The sequence below is a fragment of the Ctenocephalides felis genome, unplaced genomic scaffold (genome assembly GCF_003426905.1).
Source record: "Ctenocephalides felis isolate EL2017-DRISC unplaced genomic scaffold, ASM342690v1 CF-g0.4_SCAFFOLD_01886, whole genome shotgun sequence".
Classification (NCBI taxonomy): Eukaryota; Metazoa; Arthropoda; class Insecta; order Siphonaptera; family Pulicidae; genus Ctenocephalides; species Ctenocephalides felis.
The window spans coordinates 15,564,273-15,585,105 of record NW_020538040.1 but is presented as its reverse complement, the minus strand read 5'-3'; the positions used below and the strand labels follow the sequence as shown (position 1 = coordinate 15,585,105).

Genomic DNA, 20,833 nt, shown 5'->3' with positions numbered 1-20,833 from the left:
TACCCTTCATATGGCCATCGGATAGAAGTAATGTTTTGGCAAGCCAATCATAAAATAAAATTTTGCGAACTGGGCCAAAGTGTTTGAGTCTAATTTTATGAAAATTATAGATTAGGATTCTTGGTATGACTCACGCAATACATGCATATATATATATATATATATAATATATATATATTATATCATACGTGATATAACAAATGACACCAAACTTAAGCTTTGAAAAAAAAACGATTAACATTTTGAAAAAATTTCACTTCTAAAAAATTGGATTTTTGACAAACTAGGAATTTGACAAAAATTACTCTTTTGAAAAAAAAAATTTTTTGAAAAAAATGTTCTTCATTTTGACATATTTTGGAAATTCTGATTTTTTTTTCAAAGCAATCGTACTGCTTTAACTGCAAGAGACGAAATATCAAAGCGCGTAAGCGCCGCGTCGCCGTGTAATGGATAAGCATTGGTACGGAACCGATAGGAATGCAAACAAAATTTATACTTATTGTTAAAATCTCTATAAAATATCTGATAATTTGATGTACATATGTCATTAATGATTATTTTGACCGCCAAATGGCTCATTTTTTTACTTTTTCCTCCATATCTCCGAAGCCGTTGCACCTGTCTTTCTAAAAATTTAAACAGTTATTCATTTAGTCAATACAAATAAAATGTTTTTTGAATTCCGTTCTCTTAAATACTGAGTTACCGTTTTCGGCACTTTTTGCCCCGTATCTTCGGAACGGCTAGACCTGCCTTCGCCAAAAACCAATCAGCTCGTCTCCTTATCAATACGAATCGAATGTTTTTTGAATTTTTCAAATCGGTTGATCCGTGTTCCCAAAATTGTCGACGAAAATTTGTATCCGAACATACATACATACACGCACACACACATACATCCATTTTTCTAAGGTATGCCAAAATGTTCAGAAGGTTTTGAAACGTAAAGATATAAAAAATTTTCATTTTCGATTTTTTTGCAATTACTATAACTTGTCCTACGGAAGTTAAAAATAGAAGTTACGAGAACTAATCATCTAATTCAAGAAAATCTAATTGCTTGTGTTGACTGTGAGAAGAATAATTAACTTGTCCAAATGTCCAAATTCAAAAAAAAAAAAAACATTTAAAATTTCTCGAATATTCCAATACGATACAGAAAGTTCCTGCAATTTGCCTTAAGGCACGATGCCATGCACCACTAGTTTAATTTCATTTCATAAGGATCAATACATCCATGAAACAAAATGTATTGCGTCATTTTGATAATCGAAATCAATATAGCCAATAGATCGAACGTAAAACAAAAATAAGTGCACTTCTGAATAGAACCAATTCGGTTTTGGTTTCAAATACACCGTAATTTAAATTACTGCTAATTTGATGAAGAATTTTCAAATGAAACTGTATATAATAATTGGAGAGATTTATTTCGATTATTTCGAACTTTTCACAATAGAAGTCTGGGTGCTACAGGATTTATCGAACCAAGTCGAGGGAAACGGAGTCACCAGAAAAAAACTGATAAGGGCAAAATTCATACCATGGCCGAAAAGGAAAGGAAAAATTTCTGGATTTGGCGCATCTAAAAAGAATCTGAAAATTTGTTGAATAAAGAGGTAAGTACTATTGTAATCATTTTCGAAACACAACCAGAATTCTATAAATATAATAAGTTCCACTCGTGCTTTTACGCTTAAAACCTAACTTCACGTACGTGTTATCATAACACATGAAAACATTTTTTTTTGACGTTTGTGCGTTTTCGAAGTTAGGTTTAATATCGTTTTACTATGAATTTATATGAAGAAAGGACATAGCCCTTATACTACATGGACTGCTAGTCCTCATATGTTTTCCATTTTATAACAAATGATAGAAGGGGACTGTGAAACAATCGTAGAACACTCCCGTTTACTTATAGTTAACTGTTGAAAAAAAATTTATGCCAATTTTTATGGAACTTTTTTTGGCGATATAATGATAATATAATATATCATGGTCTTATAGATCTTACTGAAATATTACAGCCTTACGACAAGTAGTTTAATTGTAAAAATTCGTCAAAGTTTGAGAAAATGAGTAGTTTTTCTGACGTTTGTTAAAATTAAAATTAGACGATTTACTTGATATATCGATGGAGTACTTGGTCTTAATGAACATACTAAACCATTACGGAAACTGGTTCAATTATAAAAATTATTAATTTTTGAAAATTGGCTTTTAGAAAATACTCCGAGTCAACGTGTTCGTTCGTTTTTCAAATATGTGTAATAAATCCACTCGTAATACTTTTAATCACTCATAAATTAATTTATTTTTTATTGATTAAGTCGATTATTTACACATATGGGGAAGTTCATGTAACTTGCCTCAAGGCAAAATACCAATACCAACTATTTATATTACATGATACTAATCTGAATGTTCAGAACTTGAATTTTCTACAATTTGTCTTAGAGCACAATGCAAAACCATAGTAGTTTTAATTATTTGATGTAATTTTTTTACCTGTAATTCAGGAAAGCTCTGGCGAACGATGAGAGCCCATAAATTGTAAAGGACGCAAATGGTCAGTAACATCAACCAATAAAAATAGAAGTTTTCATCCGGATTAACCACAGATCGAGGAGACTTTTGGACACGTCTTCTACGTCTTTGGGGCTTTTGAAGATCACCTGTGTTTCCCTCTGACCCTGAAAAATAAGAAAGAATTTGACATTTTTCTCTTAAAAATCTCCTACTTCGCACTATTTATCATTTGTAAAATGAAGTAAGAAAGTAATTTTTTTTCAAATTGTTTTACAGATTACTTGTTAAAACTCAAACGTGCGTCATCTTTTATGTGACAACTCTAATAATGAATAATATATTATATCCAGTTTTTAACTAATGTTTATTATATTTCATTTCGTGATTGTATAACTTATAGAATATAAAATCATTACTTGTACAAATGTATTCAAATTGCACAAATACTAAATAAAATAAATATAAAGAATAAAAAGATATGAAAAGTATAGAGAAACTAAGGGCTTAAAGTGAGAGGGGTAAGTAGTAACAAGAATAATAATATATTATATCTAGTTTTTAACTGATTTTTATTATATTTCATTTCGTGATTTCATAATTCATGGAATATAAAAAATTGATTTGTACAAAAGTATTCCATTTGCATAAATACCAAATAAAATAAATATGAAAAATAAAAGATATAAAAAGTACAGAGAAACTAAAGGCTTATAGTGAGAGGGGTAAGTAGTAACGAGCGTTTTTATGAAGATCTAAAATAATGATTTACCTATACTCCAGACTATGGCTGGATATTCTTTATCTAATATGAAGATTTTTTGGCTAAAACAAACTTTTTTAGGCATTTAAAAAAGATCCAAACGTAACACTAATGAATAATTATTGTTATTAAATACAATATTCGATTTAGATTTATAATCTTAAGTCTATAATTAAAATAAATTACTAAAGTTGTTTCATAACAACTAGTAGTGTATATGATAGTAATTTAACAAGTAACTAGGTGTAAGTGGCACTCTACTTTAATTGCATAAACTTCAATAAAAAGTGAGATTAAAATACTTAGAAAAAAAAAACAATTTCTTATTTCGAAAATAAAGATTTAGCTTCTACTAAATTCCTATTTCAATTTATAGCTTTCAAATAAACTTAATATTTAAAATGTACAAAAACGCTTACAATTTCGGTCTCAAAGGAATCAGAATGACATGAGGCATCGAAAAAACACAAAATCATCAAATGTTACTTTCAAATGGAAATTTCTTCAGGAAGTTAAATACATAATTGAAATAATATATGAATAAACTAGACTAGTGGTGCAATTTGACTTTTTTCTAAATTTGAAATATTTTGAAATTTCTGAACATTTTAAACTTTTTTAGAGTCGAAGTATCAAAGGATAAAAATTGGTACGAAACTCATAGAAATGTAAACAAAATCTCTAAATATCTGATAAACTGATGTGTATATGTCTAATGATTAATTTGTCTAACTTCCCGTAGGTAATCGCAAAAAATTCGAAAATTAAAATTTTTATATATCTTTACGTTTTAAAACCTTCTGAACATGTTAGCATACCTTAGAAAAATTGGATGTATGTGTGTGTGTGCGTGAATGTGTGTGTGTGCGGATACAAATTTTCATCGACGATTCCGGGAACACGGATGAAGCAATTTTAATAATTCAAAAAACATTTTCTTGTATTAACAAGATGAAGAACTGATCAAATTTTCATGAAGGCAGATCTAGCGGTTTGCGAGATCTAGTAAAAAAAGTAAAAAAAAATCCCATTGGCGGTCAAAAATGATCATTAGACATATGCAAATCAAATTATCAAATATTTTATAGAGATTTTAACAATAAATATAAATTTTGTTTACATTCCTATGGGTTCCGTACCAATATTTATCCGTTAGAGGGCGGCGCGGCGCTTAGGCGCTTCGATATTTTGTCTTTATGCAGTTAAAGCAGTACGATTGGCTTTGAAAAAAGTTCAGAATTTCCAAAATATTTCAAAATAAATTTTACTTCAAAAAATCTTTTTTTTTCAAAAAAAGTAAATTTTTTACCAAAATTTATAGTTTCTCAAAAATCTAATTTTTTCAGAGTAACTTTTTTTCAAAAAGGTTAATCTTTTGAAAAACAAATAATTTTTGGTACAGGAAGTACCAGCAATTTGCCTTAAGGCACGATGCCATGCGCCCCACTAGTTTATACTTTTTTCATTGGATCTTCAAAACTGCTAGACCTGCCTCAAAAAGTTTTTGAATTATTAAAGTAGGACGTTCCGTTCTCTCAAAAACTGATTCGCCATATTTGACACTGTTTGCCCCGTATCTTTAAAACGGCTAGACCTGCCTTTGGCAAAAACTAATCAGCACGTCCCCTTATCAATAGATATCGAATGTTTTTTAAATCATTCAAATCGGTTGGTCAGTGTTCACGAAATCGTCAATAAAAAATGTATCCGCACATACATACACATACACATACAATTCTTTTTTTTATAAGAATTGCCAAAATGTTCAGAAACTTTTGAAACGTAGATATATAAACATTTTCATTTTAGATTCTATTGCAATTACTATAACATACCTTACAGGAAGCTAATAAAAATAGTATGTGAAATATGAGTAAAACTCAAATCGCACTACATCCTCAACAATTTATTTTATTTCCAACATCTTACCCGTGTCTTCAACCGTCTCCTGAGTTTCCGGAATCTGTCTAGTGGAGAATCGTTTGAGGAAGGAATCTTCTCGTTTCAAAGGAGGCTTCTTTTGTATCGTCTGTATTGCAGATGTTAGCTGAACAGTTGTTCGCAATTTCATCCATCGCTGGTTCGATTTGTTCCTAAAACATTGGTACAGAGAAAGGATTACTTCGAGAAAGGATACAGGATAAATACTGATCCGAAATCAAGTTGCTGGTGTAAATGATCAAAGTTACACGTATGTGAGATTGTGTTTATTTTTAGGTTATGTTGCTTGTAAGGAGTAGGTGTGTATTATTTGTTGGGCAATTAGTTGTTATCCTTGAATATTATGAATAATAAAATTTAGTAAACGTTGAAGTATTGTGAATATTGTGTTTGAACTATATTTAATTCCGAGAGACAACAAATAACTTGCTGGAGACCGGGATGCCGAGAAACTTGCTGAGAACGGCGAATTTCCCAACATTATGGTGGCAGCGGTAGGGATTTTTTCTAGATGAATGATAAATACAGATTCGAAATAAAATTGCTGGTGGAATGATCAGTGACATTACAGTGAAATAGGTGTGCAATATTATATGAAATTTTGCAATACTTCCTTCACTTCAATTATTTTGAGGAAAGATACGAAATAAATACTGTTGCTTGTCTGAAATAGGTGCGAATAATTTGTTGGGAAGTTTGTCGTCCCCGAGTGATTTTTGTAATTAAAGGTAAATGAAAGGTAAAATATTTGAAAATTTGTATTTAATTTCAAGCAAATAGTCCTAGAAAAATTTAACAAATAACAGGACCCATAGGTCGGAAAGCTAAACATCATTAATCCACATAAGATTTATGCAGAATCGTAATATTTTGGGATAACATCTTGTACTACTTGCTGACAGTAACAAACTTCCCAAGATTTTGGTGGCAGCGGTAAGGATTTCTTTTTAAAATGTTTGATTAATATATTAAAAATGCTGAAAGCAATGTCGATTGTTTGGGAAGTTAAATATAAGCAATTTCTCATTAAGTTTAGTATTTAGGACAAATTAGATTTGATTATTTCAAGATTGCATTAATTTTTAGGTTATGTTACTTGTAAGAAATAAAAGTGCATAATTATATAAAATTTTGCATTCGTGATAAATACTTGGCCTCAACTTGCTCGTGTAAATTATAGCATAATGTGACGGGTATGTGATGTAGTATTTACTTTTAGTTTAAGGTGCTTGTAAGAAATAAGTGTGTATAATTATACAAAATTTTGCAATACTACCTTTACTTCGATTACTAGGATAAAAAATGCTAGATAAATACTGATTCGAAATCAAGTTGCAGGTGTAAATAATAAGTGACACGTAAGTGATGTTGTATTTAATTTTTAGGTTATGTTGCTTGTAAGAAATAGGTGTGTATAATTATATGAAATTTTGCAATACTACCTTTACTTCAATTACTTAGAGAAAGAATGCTAGATAAATACTGATTCAAAATCCAGTGGCAGGTGTAAATAATTAGTGATGTGGTATTTATTTTTTAGGTTATGTTGCTTGTAGGAAAAGGTGTGTATAATTATATGGAATTTTGCAATACTACCTTTGATGATTAATAATTCTATATTAAGTTATTGGTATGAATGATTACAGTAACACGTTTGTGACATGTTTGTTTCTTTTTTGGTTATGTTGTTTATAAGAAATATATTTGAATAATTATATGAAGGTTTACTTTGCTTTTTATTTTATATTGTTTCAGTACGTCTATTGGTAGGTTGACTGTATTTTTTATGTCCAATCTAGGACAAAAACTTGTGGCCTGCCAATGTTTAATTTAAAAATATTTAAAAAATTTTTTTTTTTCAATAATTATAAATCACAAATAATATTTAAGAATGTTAAAAACATCAGACTTTTTTAAAAAAAATCACGTTTTTTTAATTAGAATGACAAAACTGTTTTGTAATATTTTTCTAATTTATTAATCCTTTTCGGTAGGTTTTCTGGTTTTAAACACTGTGTAAAGTTCTGTACATTTTTTTCATAATAATTTTCATCATAATTAACTCTAATAAGAAATATCTTGCTCATCTATATAATAAGAAATATCTTATAGTATTTCTACTTCAATTAGAGTCGAGTCACTTGTCAAAAAGTTATTCATTAAAAAAATATTTTTTGTATAGAAATACAAGACATGCAGAAAGAAAGCTCTTTTAATTTTCGTGAAATTAGGAATGAAAGTTCAAAATTATTAGAGTTTGTGACCACTTTAACCCATCTTTAGAATAAAGGGTTAATTTTTAATTATTTCTATAATTTATCAAATAAATAAGGAACCCAATTATTTCACTTCATTAGTACATAGTGCCAAATGTCTGGACCGATCGCTGTTTTTTTTTTTACAAAAATTGTATGAAATTGTCAGATTGTATAAAAATTAGATGGCCAGATTTATTTAGATTAAAATACAGAATTAAGGCAAACAAAAACCAAAATCGTAAATAATATTATATATCAAAGAATGTTACACAAAATAAATTAATAATTTAACTAGTGATACTAATAATTAAAGAAAACAGTGATATATTCTTCAGGCCTATGGTTTTGTACGTTTTGAACAATGTAGTTTTTTTTTCAAATATCTATATATCATTTAAATAATAAATTACGATTGAAGTTTTCTTTGTATATTATATTGATTCATAATTGCGTTTTAATTTTTCCTGTCTTGTAATTTTGTTATGAAAAAAAATCAACATTTTCGAAGAATAATTAATAAAGTCTCACCGTAATCTTTTTATATTTTAATTAGTGTCTCTTTTGTAACAAAGTGCGCCGATTATAAAATCAATTACTCATTCAACGATGTCACCTCTAAGAGAAAAAAAGAAAAAATCAGAAAACTATACTATAATTTATTATTGGAAATTATAAATGCGCAGTTCTTTGAGTAATTTATAAATAATCATAAAAGATATTTAATGCTACAAATTTAATTGATAAAGCTTTTCATTTCATTTGGTTGAAACTTGCAGAAACGGTTTTCTAGCGGTGATTTTGTATTAGGGGTTGTTGATAAAAAAGCATTAAAATTTCACAGGACAGCAAATCTCTTTTTTACTTTTATCCGATTTTTTTTAAAATGAATTTTAAGCCTATTTCGTTAATTCATTGCTAATTTTATTTGCTGGCCTGTGGGACCGATTCTACCGCATAACAGAAAAATTATAGCAAGGCCATGTTATGAAGAACTTTCCATACAAAACATTGACAAAAGCAAAGTGGTTGTTGTGCTGTCAGGCGTATTTCTCAGGTTGTCAGATAGAAAATCTAACCCAGAAACCGCACAAATGTCAAAAAAACGATCTTAGATAACAGGGCATTTCTGACCCAGCTTCATAACATACAAGTGACGTTGCAGTTTGCTGACGAATGCACAGCAAATACATGACATTTTGACAGTATTCAGTAGCATGTGTGAAAGTTGGAGCGTAACATGGCCTTGCCATAACATTTTTCTGTTTGCGGCAGAAGTGTAAAACGCCTGAATGCACAGCAAATACATGACATTTTGACAGTATTCAGTAGCATGTGTGAAAGTTGGAGCGTAACATGGCCTTGCCATAACATTTTTCTGTTTGCGGCAGAATTGTTTCCAGCATTTATTCATACATAGTTTCATATTACATACGAGGTCTGTTCAAAAAGTACCCGGAATTTTCGTTTTTTCAAAAAAATATTTATTTATTCGTCTACATTAATGTGGTCCCCTTCAAAGTAGTCCCCCCCAGATATAATACACTTATGCCAGCGTTTTTTCCAATTTTCGAAGCACCCTTGATATTCACTTTTTGATATGTCCTTGAGCACTCTCAGCGATTTTCTTCAATCGAGGAAAACCGCCGTCCTTTCATGGGTCTCTTCAACTTTGGGAATAGGAAAAAGTCACACGGAGCCATATCTGGTGAATTTTTGCACTTTGCAACACTTTATTTCATTTTTTACGCAAAATTTAATACAAATTCTTTGACTTTTCAATTCTTCCATTGTAAAAATCGCCGAGCTCAGAAAAACACGTCGAACCTTAGCGACTACCACAGACAAAGTAAACAGTGAATATAGCTGAAAATTTCATCATACTTTAGGGGCATGTATATCAACACAATAAAAAAAAAAATTGACAATCAGACACTCCAGACCCGCGAAATTTAATTATTAGTAATTCCGGGTACTTTTTGAACACACCTCGTATACCTTTCCATAAATAACTTGTTCCCCACATGTCCTGAGTCCATTATTGGCTCGATAATAACTCATAATTAATTGGCATTCGGCTGTTGGCTTATGAAGATTATGATTAATTCAATATTAGCAAATTGACAAGTTGTTTTAGGTTCACACACGTGCACCTCAGTATCAAAAGCGAAGCTTCAAAATAATCAGTTTTCAAGGATTCTAAATAAACACAGTTCCACAACAGATTCGTTAGAGAGATTTTGTTTCAAATTAAATTTGTCGTTCTATTATAGAGAGAACAGTAGTTGCCTTTTGTGATGAAATACTGTTGTAATGTTGGTGAATTATAAAGTCCGTCGTGGTGTAGTGGTCAGGAACGTGGGCTAGCACGAACTAGAGTCGGAGGTAAACCCAACCCCAGGTATCTCGATATTAAGCAGTATAATATTAAATTTCCACTTGAGCTTTCATTAAAAGTATTACCTTGGAATTTTACGTAAGTTTTAGTATAAAAATTATCAAACGGATAAAAAATATTAAAAAAAATGAGAGAAAAACGACAGCAACAATAATTTTTGTCAGACTCAGACTCTACATAAGGGAGCTGAGAGTTTATTGTAATAGACGAAAGTAGTTTTCAAAAATTTTCAAAATGATCTTGAACGATATTAAAATATTTTTCTTGGAATTTTTGGAAAAAATATTTTTTTTTAAATTTCTATAAATATTTGATTTTTTTAAAAAAATTGCAAAATATTCTCAAATTATTGCAAGAAATCGATTTTGTTTTAAATTTTGATGTTTTTTTAAATTTTTAAAAATTTAGATTTTTTTTTTGAAGAGGTTGAAGAATTTTGAAAATTTGAATAATTTTTTTAAATTAATCTAATCGGATAACCTGTTCTCTCAAAAACTGCATGTCCATTTTTATACCCTTTGCGCTCCATTCCTCCGAAACGGCTCCATCATTCGAAACTTGCCTTTTGCAAAACCAAATGTTTTTTCAATCACACAAATAGGTTATTCCATACTGTCGAAAATGTCGAGGGCATTTTTTTGAACCATGTACGTGAATTTTAAAATTAAATATCTTGGTACGGAACCCAAAATAATTGACACAAAACGTGTACACAGTATTAAAATCTTTTTACATATGTTCAATGAATATTTTTGACCGCCAAATGGCATTTTTTACTTTTTTACTACATTTACTTTTTTAGGAATCGAATGTTTTGAATTATTTAAATCGGTTGATCCGCGTTCTCGACGAAAAATTGTATCTGCACATACATACACACTCGCACATACATACACATCCATTTTTTCTAAGGTATGCCAAAATGTTCAGAAACCTTTGAAACGTAAAGATATATAGAAATTTTCATTTGAGATTTTTTTGATTAATTGTGAAATAATGAACAACAGTTATAGAATTATTTTTACAGTCTTCATTAGAGAAATAGTTAGTGCATCTATATCCTTATAATGAGTGGATCTCAAGATGTATTAATTTAAAAAAAAACTGTTACAAAAGCCCTTAGCTTCTCTACATGGTCTTTAAAAATAATACTGGACTGGAATATTTTAAGTGTCGTTTAATCAAATGCAACAATTGATTACCCACAATTCATCAGGAAATTTCTAGAAGCACAACTATAATTTATTTAAATTAGTCCATTTATAAACCCAATAAAAGCTTCTCTAATAATTTCAGATGACTTCACTGATAGAAAAAAGTTCCTTGATTATATTATTATTTCTTTCCGCCATCGGCACATACAGAAAAAAAACTATAAAACGCTAATGAAGTACTTTTGTTAGTCGTACGACTGAATTCAGCAAATAGTATCATTTTATTATATCAAATTACTGAATTATTCCATTTGATGATTGTTCCTTAATTATGCCTAATTGAGGATTCTTTCAGCCCTTTTTGTGGTAACAATTTATGCAATCAGGATATTAAATGATATTATCGAGTATGAATAATTTTCATTTGATTTATTTTATTCGAGAAAAGTATAGAAATGGCTTGTGGCTAAAATATTTATCTCACGAGATGTTACAAAAAAAAGGTGCAACATTGTTTGTATCTACATCTACATCTACAAAAAATCTACAGAATCGTAAAGTAAAATTTCGTTCTCTTTGAAATAAAATTTCCTCTTCATTCAAAAAGGGAAAAAAACTATTTTTATCCCATCAGATTTATTCCCAATCACATAACATATTCAGAATAGCAAAACCACAAATGTGCATCAAAGAAAGTTTTAATAAAACATTAACCTAATGAAATTCAGCAAAAGCTCATTCGCAATGTAATGTGTTTTATTAAAAATATCATATAAATATGATACCATTACTGAAAAATATGCAATATGCTATGTCGTGTTTATTTTTAATTTATTTTTCATAAAATTAATTTCAGTTAATGGTTTGAAATAATTTAAAATGAAAAAATTTAGCCGCAATAAGAGTGCTGGTAGTGGAGTGCTCGTATATGTTGATAATTCTACTAAACAATAAATTTTTAGTTTTTAAACAGATGTGCGTCTTCGATAAGTGTTAAGATAAATAGTTTTCTTTTTTTAATAATGCCTTTAAGTGCCTTTAAGTTCATGTTGAACTAGTGGTGCGTGGCATCATGCCTTAGTGCAAATTGCTGAAACTTCCTGTACCAAAAATTAAAATTTTAAAAAACCGTTGAAAAAAATGAGATTTTTGAGAATTTTGAAATTTTTGACAAAATTGACTTTTTTTGAAAAAAAAAAATTTTATTTCATATTTCGATTTTTTTTATACTATGAATATTTCTGAAAATTTTGAACTTGTTTTTAAAGCAATCTTGGGGCGTGGCAGTTTTTGAGAAGAAATATCAAAGCGCGTAAGCGTCGCATCGTAGTCTAACTGTAAATATTGGTACGAAACCCAAAAAAATGTAAACATCATTTACACTTATTATTAAAATCTCTATAAAATATTTGATAATTCTATGTGCATATGTCTAATGATCATGTTTGACCGCTAAATGGCTTTTTATACTTTTTTCATTGGAACTCTGAAACCGCTAGACCTGCCTTCCCAAAAAATTTATCCGCTCTTCATTTCAGCAATACAAATAAAATGTTTTTGAAGTATATTCCAATCGGACGCTCTGTTCTCTCAAAAACTGAAATAACATTTTTGGCAAATAGGCCCCGTATCTTCGAAACGGCTGGACCTGCCTTTGCCAAAAACTCATGCGCACGTCTCCTTATCAACAGGAATCGAATGTTTTTTGAATATTTCAAATCGAAGTTTTAAGAATCAATTCTCGTATCAAATATAAATGTTATGATAACGTTATATTACGGGTCCATCTTCCTATGAATTGGTAGCAACAAACTGTCAAAATAAATGTATTTGCTGTGTGATCAGGTGTTTTACATATAAAACCTATTTTCACATATGTGTTATTAATGAGACATCAGAAAGATACACTTATGATAAAATTGTTATTTGATGTTTTGTGTTTTGTAGGTTAGGTTTTATGTGTAAAACGCCTGATCGCACAGCAAATACTATACAGGCCAAGCCTTAATATGTCAATCATAGGATCACTACTTTAATGTTACTAACAAAAACTTAGAAACATGTTAAAATTTAATTTTCTTATAGATTTTAGAAAATTTAACCCTTTCCACTCGGACGCCGCCGCTCCGCCGACAAAATCAATATAAATCCCGCTATTTGTGAGTAGAAAATTTAGAGAAAAACTGTCATAAATAACAGAGAATTGACCAATAATAATCAGTAATGTTCAACCACATATTTATAAAAATATGCTATTTAGTGTTGGACTTAGATTTTACCTACATAAGACTTTTATACTTTTAGCAAATAGTTGATAAAAAATTTAATTAAAAAATTCTAAAATCAAAAATTGTATTACTACTGAGTATTATTCATTATTATTAAATACTAACTCTCCTCTTTGAATATTTTACATATCGTTCACACATGGCACATATATGGTTTGATCGAATGCAATAATTGATTACATTTCATAAATCAGTAAATGTAAAAACAATTTTCGAACAGAGAATATTGACAAGATTTATTGTTAGTGATTGATCTGCATTGAACCAACTGTTTCATATTTTATGTATAAACTACGTTGACGATAAAAGTAATCGAAAAAAAAAGAAATAAATGTTAGAATTATTTTTTTGACAAATCATGTTGTATGAGCTATATTTGCTATCACACAACTTAACTTAGTATTTTTCTCAAAAAGGCAATTCAACGGTCAACCTCTCACGTTTCGAATTTCTAGACATATTAGCTATAGATATAGAGTTGGCGTATGTGTTGCAGCAATGCCCACAAGAAGCGATTTTCACATAATATTATATTTGAGATCTATGACCTCCAGTAAAAATTTGATATAAGAAAATATAATTTCTAATCAAGAGACATATCCGCGACTCTAGTTCAAATAAATTTCAGATAAGTAATAAAATAAAAAATCACGGAACACCACCTTTGTCTACAAATCTAATTTCAACAGTCATGCGTTTACCTCACTAAAAACCTATAGCATTCAGGAAAAGAGCATACGATTTATTTTTACTATGGACAATATTGAAATATTCTAACATGCTATAATTTTAAACAGTTATTTTAAAAATACTTTGTCCTCACTCATCCAATAATACTCTTCACCAACGTCACAAGTTGGTAATAGATCAGTAAAATTCAACTATTTCAAGAAAAAAATGGCGCAAACATAATCTCTTTCTGGGATAATCTTTAAATCCCGTGTTCCTACTTCTGCTCCATATAAAGTTTCGAAATCATTTACATTATATGCAATTATAAAGTTCGCGTTAAATATTGAATACGAGATGTATCAGAAAATGTATAAAGTTCGCGTATTTACATGACACGCAATTTCGCAAGTATTAACTGCATGACTTGACACAAAGAGAAATTTCATAATTATTTTATGAATTACTAATTTTAGTAATGGACAAAGTTTGGAAATAAGACCATTAAAGGTAACAACCTTAAATCATTTATATTGTTAGCAATTATAAATTACACAGGTACATAAAAAAGTTGTCTGTATGAAAATACTTATTCTATTATTGGATCAATTTGTTAACTTTTAGTACCTCAAGATAATAACGCAAGTCAACAAAAAAAAAGTTTTCTCTATTGGGTGTGCTACATATGCTTTCCATTGTAGTTTTGCCACTGAACACAAATCTAAAGTCAAAATTAGGGGTCAAATCTTCGATCTAATAATTCTTCTGCATGATAATTAATAAATCTTATAATTTCTGTTGGTTTCTGGTCCTTCTTACCTTAAATTACTTTTGGATATTCACTTAAATGATTGATTAATTATTTTGGTAGAATACAGTAGTAATTTTCAAACAGAGGGCCAATTCTGCTTCACAAAATTCTGCTACTGAATCATACTGAATACTGTCAAAATGTCATGTATTTGCTCTGCATTCAGGCGTTTTACACATAAACTGCAACGTCACTCGTATGTTATGAAGCTGAGTCAGAAAGACCCTGTTGTCTAAGATCGTTTTTTTGACGTTTGTTCAGTTTCTAGGTTGAGTTTTCTATCTGACAACCTGAGAAAAACGCCTGACTGCACACGGTTCTTTTGTCAATATTTAGTATGAAAAGTTCGTAACATAACCTTGCCATAACATTGGTCAATTGTACGGCAGAATCGGTCCCTCAATTTGAATGGGTAAAAATAATCTATACTCACAAAAAATAAAAATATTTCAAACATTGATTTGCTTTTTGCAAAATACATACTACGAACTATAAATATTTCTTAATGCTTGTTATGTTAAATTTTGTTTCATAATTTAAATTTTCGTCAAGATTGTAATTTAAAATTAAAAAAAAAAATGCAAAAATTGAACTTTTATGCATTAAATGTTTTTGGAATTCGTCGATAGCAATAATAAAATAATCTCAAACTTTTAGACTAAATATTATACATTGATTTTAATATAGATCAAAAATAAGCAATATTTAAATAAAAAACGAAGACAATAAATGTGATTAGTATAATTTAAACCAAACCATTTTTTGAAAAAAAAATATCTTAAGTCAATATTCGAACCTTATTCATATAGAAAGTTTGTGTGCTATTAGTTTATTTTTTTTTTTTAAATCAGAAATAATATAGGTGTTGTTAAAAACCTTTTACTCTATACTTATTAGATTTAACACATTATATATATTATGAATAAATTATGGTTTTTATTTCTAAATCTGTGACTAAAATTTTTTAGTTCGTGTATGCTCACTTATTTTTTCAATTTTGTTTTAACTTCATAAAATATCATACAAATTAAAAAATTTTGTATTAAGTGCTATGGTATTATTTTTTAGTTATAAAATATATGTTATATGCATTATTTTTTTAGCTTTTGTATGCTGACTTATATGATCAAGTTTATTATATTTTCATAGTATTATGTAAATATGGTTATTAAGTGCAATAATATAGATTCTATAGCAAAAAAGAACAAGATAATTTTCTAGAAAACTGAAAATAGGTAAGAAAACACATTTTTGTCAACAAGGAAGCACATAACCTAAAATATCATTTGAGGAAAGATCACCGAGATGCAATAAATAATATGATAGATATCACAATTTTGAAAAAAATAGTAATTAGTAGATTTGCAAAAATATGTGATTATTATATCAGATACGTGATTTAGTATTTCAGATTCACAGAATACAACACTATACCAATACAAAATTCAGAAAAAAGGTGCTTCTAAGTACCAATCTTAGTAAAAGGTGCTAATAAAAGAATTTGTGTAAAGTGTGGTAGATAGTTGTAGAAGTAAGTACTGGAACATCATCAATGCAGAAGGTGTGTTACATATGCATCAGAATTCAGGTGTGTGCGGTAAATAATGCTTATATCAGAACGACAGTGATGAAAAATTCATATATTTTATTAAATACTTTGTAAAGTTGGAAATAGGTGAAGATTTGGTCTGGTTGAAATATTGATCTGATTCGGAGAAAAAAAAAATTAGAATTATCAAGAGAACCAAAAAGTAACATCGTTATCATTGTATTAAGCACTCAATCGTAACGAGTTTTTACTTTTGTAGAACATCATTAATAATCCTACTTATAATATTATAGTTACTGTATAATTATTATTTTTCAATCAGTACAAGACTTTTCAGTATTATAAAAAATCATCATACAAGGCTTATCGACTTTCTAAAATTTGCTAATTTCGAACTAAAACCATCTCTATTTTTGCAATACACAAATACAATAACAAATGAGCCAATGAAAATTTCTTGGATTTTAATATTTCGTATATTTAAAATTATAAACATGTGCATTTATCAAATTATAAATGTTTTAATTTTTTTTACCAATATAACAAACATCACAGTCTTCGCAATTCATTTCATAAACTGAGTCCGTTATTTTATTATTAAATGTTTAGATATCAATATGAGAAAAATGTAACTAAAGGTTAAAAATTAAGATCTTCTTTAAAAAATAACATTTTTGGAAATAATATAAAGAACCTAATGATGAAAAAATGTACCTTTATTAAAAAAAAAGAGTTTCATTTGGTAGACAGGAAACGAAATGATTACAATTACTGATATTGATTTTAATCTTTTATTGATTTAAATAATTTAATTGATTCTAATCCGTTTTTATTACATTATTTACTGGATTTGAACAAACAAATTGTTATTAAGAATTAAACAGGTTAAATCCAAATATCTATATCAGAAAAGCTTTTAACCTTACGCTTTCAATAAACATTAAACTGCCAATTTATAATTATAAATTTGTTGATTAATTTTTTTGTAAAGATATTCGAAATTTACACTAATGTAAGAAATAGTGCAATTCATTAAAAATCATTTTATAAACTTTGTTAATTTCATTATTTTAGTATTGAAGATTTGGATTGAAGTCTGATTCAATTTTTTTAATTGAGAAATACTACCTAAATACCTTGAAAAATTAATACTCATAAAGAGAAAAATGACAAAAATTATTTAAAAACTAGAAGAAAAAAATATGAATGAAAAAGAGTAGGAATTATTAAAATAATTGATAATAATTGATAATATTATACTATTATTTTAGTATTGAAGGTTTCGATCAGAACAAAAAAAATAGAAACAAGAAATTAAAATCTCACATAAGAAAAATCTTAAACATTTATTTTAAATGAGAAATACTACCAAAATACCTTAAAGAATAAATACTCTAACAAAAAAAATTCACATAAAAAACCATATAATTTTTTCGTAAATTGAAAAAAATGTGTATGAAAATGTGTAGGAATTATTAAAATTATTGATAATAATATGAAAAAGATCTAATCATTTTTAAATAATCAACAAATGTGATAAATAAAAATTATTATTAAGAATTAATGGTTCTATCAATAAAAACTAATACTTAATCTAACTGACGAATTTTTAGTACTCCTTTTTAAATAAATGATCGCAGTTGTCAAAAATTAGCATGTATTGGTACCAAAATTATTGTAAAGGGGTGTATGTAAAATAAAAAAAAATATAAAAACTCGTTAAAACATTATGTGCTTAAAATATAGAAAGCCAATTTTACTTTTTGATATGATATAAAAACATTACATTAGTTCAGATTTCTGTCTGAATATAGATTTCATGATATTTTTATCCCGCATCAGATCAATATTTTCCATTACTGTATCATTTTCCCAATAAAAATAATATGAGTATACAACACATTTTTTCATAATCAAAATGCAATATATAATAAATATAATATAGGGTTACTAATTCCACATTGTTCACACAAAATTCACATTCCTTCTAAGACAGCAGGCTTCGTACCAGAATTTTCCACACATAAATCAAGGGTCACATTTTATGACTTCACATTTCGCATTACAATAAGAAATACACAATTTTTGATGCAGTTTTCGTTCATTATAGTAAAAACTGAATTATTTTAAAGAATAGTAAACACTTAAAATAATACGAGCGAGGTACTGATCCATCCAACAGGCTACGTGCTGATTTTGAAGTCGAGAACGATCGGTGAAATTTTGAAATATTTTTTTAGATTTAATTAATAAAACTTGTATTGCAGTCGATGGTAGTAAAAGATAGATACAAGCTTTAAAAATTAAATCAGCAAGAAAACTTGGAAATTTGTGTAATCTACATATATATAAAAATAAGTCGGGTTTTCCTTCCTGACGATATAACTCCAGAACTCACGAACCGATTTCGACAATATTGCATTCGTTGGAAAGGTCTCGGGCTCCGCAGGCTTTATAGCTAAGAAAATTAGTGATGCACGGCATCGTACCTTAATGCAAATTGCTGGAACTTAATTAAAAATTAGAGTAATGACATTAGTGAGAATTATCATAATTATGCTTGGTTAAGTCAAGGAGCAATTCTTGCCGCAAAGAATAATGATGTACACGCACTGAATTTCACCATTCAATCAAAAATTGCTGGCTATTTGGTGACATACCAATGATTCCGACTGGTCTTCGATTTGACTTCAAACGATTGCAATTTCCAGTTCGATAACAAGTCGCAAGGCCAATCGCTTAGTGTTTGCGGGATAAATTTCAAATAGATTATTTAGAAAATCATTGTCTTTCACATGGGCAGTTATACGTTTCGTGTTCACGAGTTGGGAAACCATCCGCTTTGTTTGTGTTAACGTCAGACCAAAAAACAAAAAATGTGGTTTACCAAAGAGCATCTAGACTGCATTTTGATCACCATAAAGTTCCCAGAAAGAAATTAAACCCAGAAGCATAGCAAATGCTATTTAAAGAACTAAAAAATAACACTAAAAATACAGATTTTTTCTTTGAATATTTTTTTTTAATCAGAATTGCAAACTTTAGTCAGAACTTCATTATATTTAGAAATTCTATGATATTATATTATATCTTATATTTTTTATCTATTTTTCGCTTTTGAGTCTTGTATAAAACTATACTCAATTAATTTGAAAAAATAGCACTTGTTTGTGTTTTCATAATTTTTGTTAAATTACTTATTAATTTTCGAAAAACCGGAACAATCCGGGAAAAAAGATCTAAATCCGGGACAAATATTGTTTTTAAAAAAATCCCTGGACACAAAATGGAAAACGGGACAAATCGTCGCCTTAACACATGGGACGTATGGCCTACTTTAAGAATCAACAAACCGATTTTTTTTTTGAAAAATTGTAACAAATCCATAAATTTCCAAGTTCCTTACTTATATACCCAAAAATCTCCGACTTCTCAACTATCATCAATAGGTACACAATATCCAGGACTTAAAAACTTGAATCCATTCCTTCACACCTTTTGATCTTTCTCAACGAATGATAACATGTCATCACTGCTCTAAGATTCTTCCAATTCTGCGTTCCGGAAGTAGTCGCAGCGTTGGTTCCGGTTCCGGAACCGGATATCCGTTCCGAATCTTCCACATCCTGTTCCGGAACGCGTTCCAATCGGCTTCCGGGCATTGAAAGACGATCTTCGGACACACTTCGCGAAGAAAGAAGACTTCGCGCCTCGAAAGAACTGTCTCGTTGGCTCGCCAATGAATTGGCGGGAGTAAATAGCCTACTGTTTATATATTGGTTTGTTTATTTTAATTACTAACAAGCAAAGTGGTTATGGATACAGTAGAAGTCTTTTAGTCCGGCTTGCTCGGAATCGAAACTTGTGTCGGATTATCGAAAATTCCCTTAAAACAATTAGGTTAATTACTTTAAATTTACATAATGTTGTTTGTTGTTCCTACATAATCGGTAGGAACGACAAACAACAAAATTTATTTTACATTTATTTGAATATATATTTAGAATATTCTTGAATGTCTAACAACAAACATTTTTAATTTTTACAAACAACTAAAATTTGACGATTCCTTATCATTTGATTACTTTTAGTTTATGACAGAGTTAGTGTTACGTGTTTTGAAAACATGGTCTTAACTTGAAAAACAACCGAATCCTTTGTAGAACGTAAGGCTTCGCTTACGTATTTCGTAGAACATACTTTGTTCATAAACTTAGACACGACGAAATTTTCCATGGACACAACGATTATAATCGTACGATAATTATCGAATAATAGCGAGTACTTCCGAATGATTACGAACCAGGTTCTAATGACACTCCAGTGGTTTCATTTGCTATAAAGGCACATTTTCGAAAAAATGCCGGACTATTAGGCATTCTGGAGTGTTGGGTGCCGGTCTAAAGGACTTGTACTGTAGTTGAAATTATAAATAAATAAATACAGACATCACTTAAATTCACTTCATATAAC

The 20,833-nt window shown here is 29.0% G+C and overlaps 1 protein-coding gene across 1 annotated transcript in view; it reads right to left on the bottom strand.

The window, feature by feature from the left end:
• LOC113378717 overlaps positions 1 to 20,833 on the bottom strand; it is a 148,070-nt gene that overhangs the window by 119,634 nt on the left and 7,603 nt on the right. The window contains exons 2-3 of the mRNA XM_026619280.1: positions 5,225 to 5,388; positions 2,515 to 2,699 (exon numbers count right to left, since the gene is read on the bottom strand). Coding sequence (XP_026475065.1) covers positions 2,515 to 2,699; positions 5,225 to 5,366 — 327 coding nt within the window. The 5' untranslated portion in view covers positions 5,367 to 5,388. The remainder of the gene's footprint in view (positions 1 to 2,514; positions 2,700 to 5,224; positions 5,389 to 20,833) is intronic.